The sequence below is a fragment of the Salvelinus sp. IW2-2015 genome, linkage group LG20, assembly GCF_002910315.2.
Source record: "Salvelinus sp. IW2-2015 linkage group LG20, ASM291031v2, whole genome shotgun sequence".
Lineage (NCBI taxonomy): Eukaryota > Metazoa > Chordata > Actinopteri > Salmoniformes > Salmonidae > Salvelinus > Salvelinus sp. IW2-2015.
This window is the reverse complement of record NC_036860.1, coordinates 55,375,701-55,388,524: the sequence shown is the minus strand read 5'-3', so window position 1 is coordinate 55,388,524 and position 12,824 is coordinate 55,375,701. Positions and strand designations below refer to the sequence as shown.

The window sequence follows — 12,824 nt, the reverse complement described above, 5'->3', positions numbered from 1 at the left end:
CTGGATATTTTGGCCCATTTCCTCCATGCAGAATCTCTCTAGCAGCAGTGATTTTTGGGGCATGATTGCTGGCAAACACGGATCCTTTCTCAACTTCCCTCCAAAGATTTTCTATTGGGGTTGAGATCTGGGAGGTGACTGGCTAGGCCACTCCAGACCTATGAAATGGCTTTCTTACGAAGCCACTACCTTCCTTGCCGGCGAAGTGTGTTTGGGATCATGTCATCGCTGAAAGACCAGCACGATTCATCTTCATTGCACACTTCTAGAATGGAAGGAGGTTTTTCACTCAAAAATCTCACGATACATGGCCCATTCATTCTTTCTTTAAACGGATTCGTTCGTCCTTGTCCCTTTGCAGAAAAACAGCCCCAAAGCATGGATGTTTCACCCCATGCTTACAGTAGTATGCGTGTTCTTTGGATGCAACTAGCTACCCCTAATCTTCTCCTCAAACGACGAGTTGAGTTTATTACCAAAAATCTAATTTTGTTTCATTCTGACATCTGACAATTCTCCCAATCTTCTTCTGGATCATTCCAATGCTCTCTAGAAACTTCAGGACTGGCCTGGACATGTTACTGGCTTAAGCAGGGGGGACCACGTCTTGGCCACTGCAGGATTCGTGAGTCCCTGGCGGCACCTTAGTGTGGTTACTGATGGTAGGACTTCTGTTACTTTTGGTCCAGCTCTCTCAGGTCATTCACTAGGTCCCCCCGTGTGGTTCTGGGATTTTTTGCTCACCGTTCTTCGTGATCATTTTGATCCCACGGAAGTGAGATTCTTGCGTGAGCCCCAGATCGAGGGGAGAATATCAGTGTCTTTGTAGTCTTCCATTCCTAAGAATTCTCCCACAGTTTGATTTCTTCAAACCAGCTGCTTACTATCAGATTCAGTTCTTCCCAGACCTGGTGCCAGGTCTACAATTTTGTTTCTGGTCGTCCTTTTGACAGCTCTTTGGTCTGGCATCTCTCTCCGTAATACCAGCAACAGTGTGTGAAAACCTTGTGAAGACTTAAAGAAAACGTTTGACCTCTGTCATTGCCAACAAAGGGTATATAACAAAGTATTGAGATAAGTATTTGGTCAATAACAAAAGTTTATTTTCCACCATAATTTGCCAATAAATTCATAAAAAATCCTACAATGTGATTTTCTGGATTTTTTCCCCTCATTTTGTCTGTCATAGTTGAAGTGTACCTATGATGAAAATTACAGGCCTCTCATCTTTTTAAGTGGGAGAACTTGCACAATTGGTGGCTGACTAAATACTTTTTGGCCCCACTGTGTCTCCAATTTCAGTGATTTATTATTATTATTATTATAATTATAATTATTATTTTTTGCAATTCGTTCCAGTCATTGGCAGCAGAGAACTGGAAGAAAAGGTGGCCAAATTGAGTGTTGGCTTTGGGGATGACCAGTGAAATATACCTGCTGGAGCGTGTGCTACGGGTTGGTGTTGCTATGGTGACCAGTGAGCTGAGATAAGGTGGAGCTTTACCTAGCAAAGACTTATAGGTGACCTGGAGCCAGTGAGTTTGGTGACGAATATGTAGCGAGGACCAGCCAACGAGAGCATACAGGTCGCAGTGGTGGGTAGTATATGGGGCTTTGGTGACAAACAGATGGCACTGTGATAGACGGCATCTAATTTGCTGAGTAGAGTGTTGGAGGCTATTTTGTAAATGACATTGCCGAAGTCAAGGATCGGTAGGATAGTCAGTTTTACGAGGGTATGTTTGGCAGCATGAGTGAAGGAGGCTTTGTTGCAAAATAGGAAGCAGATTCTAGATTTAATTTTGGATTGGAGATGCTTAATATGAGTCTGGAAGGAGAGTTTAGTCTAGCCAGACACCTAGAATATGTGGACAACTGTAAATACCTAAGTCAGAACCGTCCAGAGTAGTGATGCTGTGCGGGCAGCGATCAGTTAAAGAGCAAGCATTTCGTTTTACTAGCATTTAAGAGCAGTTGGAAGCCACAGAAGGAGTGTTGTATGGCATTGAAGCTCGTTTGGAGATTAGTTAACAGTGTCCAAAGAAGGGCCAGATGTGTACAGAATGGTGTCGTCTGCGTAGAGGTGGATCAAAGAATCACACGCAGCAAGAGCAACATCATTGATATATACAGAGAAAAGAGTCGGCCCGAGAATTGAACCCTGTGGCATCCCCATAGACTGCCAGAGGTCCGTACAACAGGGCCTCCGATTTGACATACTGAACTCTATCTGAGAAGTAGTTGGTGAACGAGGCGAGGCAGTCATTTGAGAAACCAAGGCTGTTGAGTCTGCTGATAAGAATGCGGTGATTGACAGAGTCGAAAGCCTTGGACAGGTCGATGAAGATGGCTGCACAGTACTGTCTTTTATCGATGGCGGTTATGATATCGTTTAGGACCTTGAGCGTGGCTGAGGTGTACCCGTGACCAGCTCGGAAACCGGATTGTATAGCGGAGAAGGTACGGTGGGATTCGAAATGGTCGGTGATCTGTTTGTTCACTTGGCTTTCGAAGACTTTAGAAAGGCAGGGCAGGATGGATATAGGTCTGTAACAGTTTAGGTCTAGAGTGTCTCCCCCTTTTTGAAGTGCGCTTTCCAATCTTTAGGAATCTCAGACGATACGAAAGAGAGGTTGAACAGACTAGTAATAGGGGTTGCAACAATGGCGGCGGATMATTTTTGGAAGAGAGGGTCAAGATTGTCTAGCCCAGCTGATTTGTAGGGATCCAGATTTTGCAGATCTATCAGAATATCAGCTGTCTGGATTTGGGTGTAGGAGAAGTGGGGGGACTTGGGCCAGTTGCTGCGGGGGGTGCAGAGCTGTTGGTTGGGGTAGTMAAGTGGAAAGCATGGCCAGCCGTAGAGAAATGCTTATTGAAATTCTCGATTATCGTGGATTTATCGGTGGTGACAGTGTTTCCTAGCCTCAGTGCATGGGCAGCTGGGAGGAGGTGCTCTTATTCTCCATGGACTTACAGTGTCGCGCATACACTTTTTCGAAACTTAGTGCTGCGGGATTGCAAATTTCTTTTTGAAAAAGCTAGCACTTTGCTTTCCTAGACTGACGTGTATATTGGGTTCTTCCTGACTTCACTGAAAGTTGCATATCGGGCGGGGACTATTCGATGGCTACTGCAGTACGCCACAGGATGTTTTTGGTGCTGGTCGAGGGCAAGTCAGGGTCTGGAGTGAACAAGGGCTATAGTCTGTTTAGTTCTACAATTTTTGAAAGGGGAATGCTTATTTAAGATGGAGAGGAAAACACTTTTAAAGTACAAACAGTCATCCTCTACTGCTGGATGACGGTCAATATCCTTTCAGGAAACCCGGGCCAAGTCGATAGAAAGGCCTGCTCGCAGATATGTTTTTGGGAGCATTTGAACAGTGGATGAGGGTGGTGTTTGACCGCGGACCCATAACAGACTGCAGGCAATGAGGCAGTGATCGCTGAGATCCTGGTTGAAACACAGCGGAGCGTATTTAGAGGGGCAAGCATTGGTCAGGCATATATCATATGAGGGTGCCCATGTTTATGGATTTTGGGGTTGTACCTGGTAGGTTCCTTGATAATTTGGTGTGAGATGAGGGCACTCTAGCTTAAGATTGTAGGACGGGCCGGCGGTGTTAAAGCATATCTCCAGTTTAGGTCACCTAACAGGTACGAACTCTGAAGATAGATGGGAGGGCAAATCAATTCACATATGGTGTCCAGGGCACAGCTGGAGCTGAGGGGGGTCTATAACAAGTGGCAACAGTGATGGACTTTTAAAAGTAGAAGCTCGAACTGTTTGGACATAGACCTGGATATTATGACAGAACTCTGCAAGCTATCTCTACAGTAGATTGCAACTCCGCCCCCTTTTAGCAGTTCTATCTTGACGGAAAATGTTGTAATAGGGGATGGGAATTTGTGGTGGCCTTCCTAAGCCAGGATTCAGACACGGCTAGGATATCAGGGTTGGCGGAGTGTGCTAAAGCAGTGAATAAAGCAAACTTAGGGAGGAGGCTTCTGATGTTAACATGCATGAACCCAATGCTTTTACGGTTACAGAAGTCAACAAATGAGAGCGCCTGGGGACACACAGGGCCTGGGTTAACCTCTACATCACCAGAGGAGGAGTAGGATGAGGGTACGGCTAAATGCTATAACTGTTTGTCTAGTGCGTTGGGAACAGAGAATAAAGGAGCAGATTTCTGGTAGGTTGTGAGTACAGTGGAGGTAAACCTAGCTATTAAGTGACGATGAGAGAGGTTGCATCTCTGGAGGCGCCAGTTAAGCTATGTGCGGTCTCCGCATGTGTGGGTGGTGGGACAACGGAGGTATCTGAGGCATGTAGCGCAGGACTAGGGGCTCCTCAGTAAAATAAAACCATGAGAGCTACCCTAAACAACAGTATAAAAGGCATATTGACATTAGAGAGAGGCATAAAGCAATCACCGGTGTTGATTGGGAGAGCTAAAACAACAACGGGTAAATGGCGATGAATGGGCAGAGAGCTACACACAGGGCCTGAGTTCGAGGCTGGGGCCGACCGATAAACAAGATCCTGTTAGTGTCCTCACACACTGCTCGTGGAAAAAAGCAATCCATCAATAAATTGCAACCTTACAGACACGCCCCATGATTTTGCTGGCTAGAAACAATTAAATGTCTTCCTTTCTGGGTTAAGCATAAACTGTCTCTTCTCCCAAATGACCTCTACTTTGACAACGTCAACTCCTCCCTTTGCCCTTTTTACACCCAGGGCTGGAGAACGAGGGCTGGTTCGACCCCTGGATGCTGTTGAACGCTTTCAGACGGAAGGCCATCTCCATGGGGGTCTACCAGTGCTTTGGAGAAGTCACAGGTTTGTGCTTGTGCCAACATCACAGCATTGTGGAACAGACAAGCCATGAACACACTACAGAGCCAAGCTAAACCAATCTATCCAAGCTGTATATTGATGATTTTGGCGATGCTGTGTTTCAGGTTTTAGGTACACCACAAACACAATGACTACTGCAGAAGGAGACAAGGTGGATTTCAGGAGAATCAAATATGCTAATGTAGGGATGACTCCTGATTTGCGCAAGGACATTTTTCACTAAACATTAACTCCAATTCAGTTGCCGTGTTTCCCTTGATCTCCTGTGTTTTGAGGGCAAACGAATTGTGTGCAGATCAGAAACTAATTTCTGAATCAACATCTAAAGATTAACACCTAGATCGTCACTTCAGTTAATCAACACAGGGTTGAATGAAAAAAAACTGAGTAGGGCAAAACATTTTGCAACAGTAAACATCATCCCCCACGAATGATGCCGGATCTCTCTGGCATGACACATCATTCACCCAAGTTTGTGACTAATGGACAAACAGAGACTGATCCACAGTCCCCTCCCCCATTTCATCATAGGGGACAACAATCTGTATTTTACAATAATTTGGACACGTTCAAGTAATTCCGCACCATTTCAAAATGCCCCTACTGAACACAACCCAGCTCACAGTAGCTAGGGCCTCTCCACCGTTATGGTCCCTTGCTAATTGTCTGTCCCTGGTGTCTTGAGTAGGTCCAGATGCCCAACAGTCTGGAGTACCAGCCTGTGGAGTGTGCCATCGTGGTGAACGCTGCAGGGGCCCTCTCCGGTAAGGTGGCAGAGATGGTGGGCATCGGGCTCGGCCCGAAAGACACCATCGCTGGAATCCCGCTACCCGTGGAGCCCAGGAAAAGGTGCGTTGAATAGAGGACCACCCCCTGATGTACTGCATTTGTCAGAACAAATCAYTTACACCATGTTGCTGACAGCTAGCTTTCTTTCAGCCCTTATTGGTATCGGTCATAACGCTGATATAATATTCACAGGCCACTCCGGGGAGAAATGCTAACTGTATTAGGTCTCTGCATATTATGTGTTTGTGGTACTGTCTAATATATCAGTGTATTTGTTGTGGGTCTTCGTCTAGGTTCATCTATGTGGTCCACTGTCCAAACGGGCCAGGGCTGGACACTCCCTTCCTCGTAGACTACTCTGGAGTGTACTTCAGACGAGAGGGGCTGGGAGGAAACTACATTGCTGGGATGTCACCAGAAGAGGTGAGGAAGAGGATTGCCCTATTCCTCTAACTTAATTTTGTAACCCTGAGTCACCTGACGAGGTCGCTTTTCCAAAAATGATCTAGATTCTAAATTAGGGTAACCTCGAATAATGGTTAAATAAACAGCATTCAGTAAACTCAAATGGGAGAAAATGTTTTGAGTCAGAACTCAACCAATTTAGTTTTTGGTTGGGGGATTTCTCCTTTCTCCTGTCTTTRCTCTGAACTCGCCCCAAGAGTCTGGGAAGCAGTCTTCATTATTTGCAACCCCATCAGGAAGAGGAGCCAGAGACCAATAACCTGGAGGTGGACCACCAGTTCTTCCAGAAGATCTGGCCTCATTTGGCCCACCGGGTCCCTGCCTTTGAGTGCCTCAAGGTAAATTGATGTGACATTGCAACCATAAAATTACATAGTAATATGGGTCATAATGGTTGCAACCTTCCTCGCCTCAAACTAGGTTGTGTTCGGTTGGCACCAAATGTTATAAACAGGGGGGGACAATCCATATGCTCTAATTAACTTTCCCTTTTCATTGGGAGAGTCAGTTGATAAATCTATTGCTACTGTTTCTGCGTTTGTCCTTTGTGCTGCTTTCGAATTAGCTCCATATCCTTGCCGATAACGTCTATCCCTCAAATTTTAACACTCGTCTCTTTTCACTCCTTTCAGGTGACGAGCGCATGGGCCGGCTTCTACGACTACAACACCTTTGACCAGAACGGCATCGTGGGCATGCACCCGCTGGTCAACAACATGTTCTTTGCCACAGGCTTCAGCGGGCACGGGCTGCAGCACTCGCCGGCAGTGGGTCGCGCCATGGCYGAACTCATCCTGGACGGGGGCTTCAAGACCCTGGACCTGAGCGCCTTCAGCTTCAAACGCATCATGACCAATGAACCCATGTTAGAGAGGAACATTGTCTGAGAGGGAGAGTTAGACATTTTTACGAAGGGAGGAAAGGGGAATGCCATGTCCCATTCTACAGCCTTGTGGGAAATATGGTCTCGAAATKAGTTTGCCAAAGTTTCTGGTAAGGTGAATGGTGTCCTATTAATTTCTTCACTAAAGTGCATGAGGGAGTAACCGCACATTTCACAAGCTCAATTCAGTGGTCTACCGGTGAGAYCAGATGGCAGCGGCCTCAGCCAAAGTGCTTTGCACTTGAACACAGTCACCCATCGCTTGGSAGTGCTCAGAACTCCGACCGCAAGAATTAAAAAATGGGATGCGTCAGAAATGCATCTCAGGAACGAGTGAGGGACTTTGTGGGATGAGGAAGAGAAGAGGATAGAAGAAAGAGCCCTGACAGCAAACATGGACTTCTGAAKTAAGCATGGAATTTAGGATGCCCAATATCTAACCTACTGTACAAAGAATAAGGTACTGACATACAATGCGTTAGCACAATTAGAAAGGGTTTTAGTTGGATTTGGGTTTTAGGGTTTTAGTTGTATTGAATGACTTGATTATGCATCTTTATTTATTTAACCATTTTAACGAGACATGTCACTTTACTCTTGATCACGTAAGCATTCAACTGTATTTGTATAAAAAAAAAAGTGAAGTCGGAAGTTTACATACACCATAGCCAAATACATTTAAACTCAGTTTTTCACAATTCCTGACATTTAATCCTCGTAAAAAATTCCGTCTTAGGTCAGTTAGGATCACCACTTTATTTTAAGAATGTGAAATGTCAGAATAATAGGAGAGTGAATTACTTCAGCTTTTATTTATTTCATCACATTCCCAGTGGGTCAGAAGTTTACATGCACTCAATTAGTATTTGRTAGCGTTGCCTTTTAAATTGTTTAACTTGGGTCAAACATTTCGGGTAGCCTTCCACAATAAGTTGGGTGAATTTTGGCCCATTCCTCCTGACAGGGCTGGTGTAACTGAGTCAGGTTTGTAGGCCTCCTTGCTCGCACACGCTTTTTCAGTTCTTCCCACAAATTTTCTATAGAATTGAGGTCAGGKCTTTGTGATGGCCACTCCAATACCTTGACTTTGTTGTCCTTAAGCCATTTTGTCACAACTTTGGAAGTATGCTTGGGGTCATTGTCCATTTGGAAGACCCATTTGTGACCAAGCTTTAACTTCCTGACTGATGTCTTGAGATGTTGCTTCAATCATATCTACATAATTTCCCTGCCTCATGATGCCATCTATTCTGTGAAGTGCACCAGTCCCTCATGCAGCAAAGGACCCCCACAACATGATGCTGCCACCCCCCCTGCTCACGGTTGGGATGGTGTTCTTTGGCTTGCAAGCCACCCCCTTTTTCCTCAAACATAACGATGGTCATTATGACTAAACAGTTCTATTTTTGTTTCATCCGACTAGAGGACATTTCTCCAAAAAATATGATCTTTGTCCCCATGTGCAGTTGCAAACCGTAGTCTGGCTTTTTTATGGCGGTTTTGGAACAGTGGCTTCTTCCTTGCTCAGCGGCCTTTCAGGTTATGACGATATAGGACTTGTTTTACTGTGGATATAGATAATTCTCTACCTGTTTCCTCCAGCATCTTCACAAGGTCCTTTGCTGATGTTCTGGGATTGATTTGCACTTTTTCGCACCAAAGTACGTTCAACCTAGGAGACAGAACGCGTTTCCTTCCTGAGCGGTATGACGGCTGCGTGGTCCCATGGTGTTTATACTTGCGTACTATTGTTTGTACAGATGAACGTGGTACCTTCAGGGGTTTGGAAATTGCTCCCAAGGATGAACCAGACTTGTTGAGGTATACAATCTCTTTTCTGATGTCTTGGCTGATTTCTTTTGATTTTCTCATGATGTCAAGCAAAGAGGCACTGAGTTTGACAGTAGGCCTTGAAATACATCCACAGGTACACCTTCAATTGACTCATTATGTAAAGTAGCCTATCGGAAGCTTCTAAAGCCATGACATAATTTTCTGGAATTTTCCAAGCTGTTTAAAGACACAGGTAACTTAGTGTATGTAAACTTCTGCCCCACTGGAAATGTAATACAGTGAAATAATCTGTCTAAACAATTGTTGGAAAATTACTTGTCACGAACAAAGTAGATGTCCTAGCCGACTTGCCAAAACTATAGTTTGTTAACGAGACATTTGTGGAGCAGTTGAAATGTTTTAGTGACTCCAACATAAGTGTATGTAAACTTCTGACTTCAACTGCACATKATGCAGTAAAGTGTTTGTATAAAAAAAGTTAACGCTTGTGATCAATAGTAAAATGAACTAGTTTAGACACCCATGGCTTCAATTACAAAATCTATGTGCAAYGGCATATCAATTTACCTCATTGCCGCCCACCAAAATTAGCCTACATTTAGGCTATTGTTTATTTCACACTGTTGGGGTAAAAATGTGTAATGCTTGTATAGATGTCAACCCCAGTTCATGTTATCGTCACCAATCAACTGCATTAGTTAAAYGACTACCACCCCCGATTTCTATATGCTAGTTATTCTACCAGCTTATACGAACRGGAAATGGCATTTAGCAGACATTTTTGTAAACCTGAAAAGGACAACTTCTAAATATATTTGTATGTTTTCACTGCATAATATCCAAATCAGATTTTAGTAACCACCTTGTGGGCCTGTTTAACATAATCATGATGGGTTTGACAAATATCCACTTTGTTAGATCAGCTTTTTGAATGTGCGACAGTGTGCGTCCCATCATCCCCCACGGTCTGCGTCCTATGTATGGTTGTTTTCTTCAGTGTGTGAATCTCCTATGTGATGTACATTGCTTATTTTACAGGCCAAATTTCACTGCAATTTATTTCATGAATATGTAAAATGACTGCCTTGTTTGAATGTTTAGCCAAATAGTTTTTATTTTCAGCACACACTGGGGAAAAAGCCCACCAATTCCCATACATTGAAAGTCATAATGTAAATGTGACATGTAAACCGAGACAAAATGTAACATGGCAGCTTCCACTCAAGCTCTAATTGGAGTAGATSAACACTTCTCCAAAACAATATCATTAACTCTATCATTTCTTCTTCTTTATCAGCATATCCAATACAGATGGCGCTTTGTGTTTTCTACCTTCAAAAGCAAGAGAAAGAGTTAGTCCATTACTATAAATTCAAACCATAGCAAATAGGGGTGTGATGTTATAATTTTTTACAAATAATGCTACAACTGTAAATAGATGACATGCATCTTTCTAATTATTTGCCACTAATAAAGCGCTCCGCACCTCACTGTCATTATTAGTTGGGAAAATGGCAGTGAGACATGAAAGCGACAGCAGCTAAGTCTTGTATGGYAATACTTTAGTTAAATGAGAAGGTGATGAAATCCAAACTTTGAAGGGGAATTGAGCTACAGTAGCAGTACTGGTGCAATGCTGAAAGGGAGGCACCGTGAGACCCATCCCGTTGCTGGCAGCAGTGGGATAAGGGACGGAGTGAAAAAAATCAATGATTGCAGCCATTGTCAATGGTAGAGGATGTCTGCTTCAATACCCTAATGGCATATCTAGAACCAGACTACAAGATGCCATGTCGAAAAACCACCACGAACCTGATGGAGAAATTGTACAACGATTGCTCTCAAACACCATTGTTGGACGTCTATGAACACGCTGCAACGAGTCATCATATTGATGAGAAGTGTGACATGAAGTCCCATGTACTGAGAACATGGAGGAGAGGCACAAAGAGAACCTAAAACTGCATTTATACCATCGTTACTGAATGAATGGGGGACAGCAGTAAGGGGAGTGACGTTGGGTAGGTAGCCAGGACTGCGTTTAGATTTTTTTTATATACGCTTTAACGATAAATGGAAGTTTAAAAGCTAAGAAAGTGTACATTTGTCACATCCCTAATTGCAAACAATGAGCTCCAATGAATCATTCCATCAAGGATATAGCAGTACATATTTATTATGTTTATTTGGACAAGGAACAGCTAATCTGCAGTCCCTGTCCTAAAWACCGACAATTTGTCCTTTCATCAACAGTAACGTTAGTTAACATTTAAGTAATTTAGCAGACGCTCTTATCCAGAGCGACTGACAATTAGTTGTCAGTACTAGCGATTTAAGTAGTAATTTGTAAGGCATTCAGGGTGATATTCTGACTTGATCCATGTGCACAACTTGGACTTTCGCATATMATTTATTGATATCATTGGGAGATTTGCATGCAAGTTTGAGCATGCAGATCCAAAGTCAGAATATGGCGCTCTGTGTTATCCTATACTATGGTTAAGGTTAGGGGAGGGGAAGCTGATCCTATAGCTGTACCTAGGGGAAACAAACCTTTCTCCTTCTTGCTGGGTGACTCATCACTGGAATGTGGGGATCTCTTTGCATAGGCTGCCTTCATCCTCTGGATGTTCTTCTTGCTGATCACCTCGTGCTCCACTATGGGCCGCGGGTAGTCCTTACCTACGATGCACCCTGCTGCCTCCTGGACGCTGCGGGGAGCCTTCCACGGCTCGTAGATGTACTGAGCTGGGTACTTCTTCAAGTGGGGCAGGTATTTCCTACAACACAGATGATTGTGATTGGTTAGAACTCGAAGGGGGGGGGGGGGTCTTTCCTACAATGCACAGGTTCATGAATGGTTGTGGTTAACAATAGATATTGTATCATAAATCGCACTCACAGCGTTAAAATAATTGTTGCAAATGTATGGTCTGTTTACATATTTTAGGGTTACGGYTGGTGTACATTTTTTATAATGACTTTTAGGGTGACTAGAATTCCATTACACTTTCTGATACACACATGCCTTTTTATTTTTCTGCATAAGTAAAAGCAGGAAATTCATCACCTATGCCTCTACTCATTCATTCCAATTAGACTGGTTTTGGATTTCTCCCTGACCAAGATGGCTGCCATTTTTGCCCCATTATAGAACTGAGAGCTTATGACATAGCCCCTTTTAGTAAATGAAAAAGATCTATTACCAGTTTAGGATTCAGAATAGAGGTTGACCGATTAATCGGAATGGCCGATTAATTAGGGCCGGTTTCAAGTTTTCATAACAATCGGTAATCGGCATTTTTGGACACCGATCATGGACGATTACATTGCACTCCACGAGGAGACTGCGTGGCAGGCTGACTACCTGTTATGCGAGTGCAGCAAGAAGCCATGGTAAGGTGCTAGCTAGCATTTAAACGTGTCTTATAAAAAACAATCAATCTTAACATAATCACTAGTTAACTACACATGGTTGATATTACTAGTTTATCTAGCTTGTCCTGTGTTGCATATAATCGATGCGGTGCCTGTTAATTTATCATTGAATCACAGCCTACTTCGCCATACGGGTGATGTAACAAGCGCATTCGTGAAAAAAGCACTGTTGTTGCACCAATGTGTACTTAACCATCAACAACTTTCTTAAAATCAATACACAAGTATATATTTTTAAACCTGCATATTTAGTTCATATTGCCTGCTAACATGAATTTATTTTAACTTGAAATTGTCACTTCTCTTGCGTTCTGTTCAACAGAGTCAGGGTATATGCAGCAGTTTGGGCCGCCTGGCTCGTTGCGAACTGTGTGAAGATCATTTCTTCCTAACAAAAACAGCCAACTTCGCCAAACGGGGGATGATTTACCAAAAGCGCATTTGTGAAAAAAGCACAATCGTTGCACGAATGTACCTAACCATAAACATCAATGCCTTTCTTAAAATCAATACACAGAAGTATATATTTTTAGACCTGCATATTTAGTTAAAAGAAATTCATGTTAGCAGGCAATATTAAACTAGGGAA

The 12,824-nt window shown here is 43.4% G+C and overlaps 2 protein-coding genes across 4 annotated transcripts in view; one reads left to right on the top strand and one right to left on the bottom strand.

Moving 5' to 3' along the window:
• The window catches only part of foxred1 (FAD-dependent oxidoreductase domain containing 1), a 20,127-nt gene extending 10,236 nt beyond the window's left edge, over nt 1-9,891 (top strand). The window contains exons 6-11 of the mRNA XM_024012062.2: nt 4,747-4,848; nt 4,971-5,047; nt 5,555-5,715; nt 5,949-6,078; nt 6,357-6,458; nt 6,753-9,891. Of these exons, the coding sequence (XP_023867830.1) occupies nt 4,747-4,848; nt 4,971-5,047; nt 5,555-5,715; nt 5,949-6,078; nt 6,357-6,458; nt 6,753-7,007 (827 nt within the window). The 3' untranslated portion in view covers nt 7,008-9,891. The remainder of the gene's footprint in view (nt 1-4,746; nt 4,849-4,970; nt 5,048-5,554; nt 5,716-5,948; nt 6,079-6,356; nt 6,459-6,752) is intronic.
• The window catches only part of cry5 (cryptochrome circadian regulator 5), a 27,669-nt gene continuing 23,681 nt past the window's right edge, over nt 8,837-12,824 (bottom strand). For 2 of the 3 annotated variants that reach the window (XM_070449506.1, XM_024012057.2), the window contains exon 10: nt 9,883-11,577. In XM_070449506.1, coding sequence (XP_070305607.1) covers nt 11,286-11,577 — 292 coding nt within the window. In that variant the 3' untranslated portion in view covers nt 9,883-11,285. Of the gene's footprint in view, nt 11,578-12,824 lie in introns of all 3 variants that reach the window. The other variant, XM_024012058.2, reaches the window with a different exon arrangement.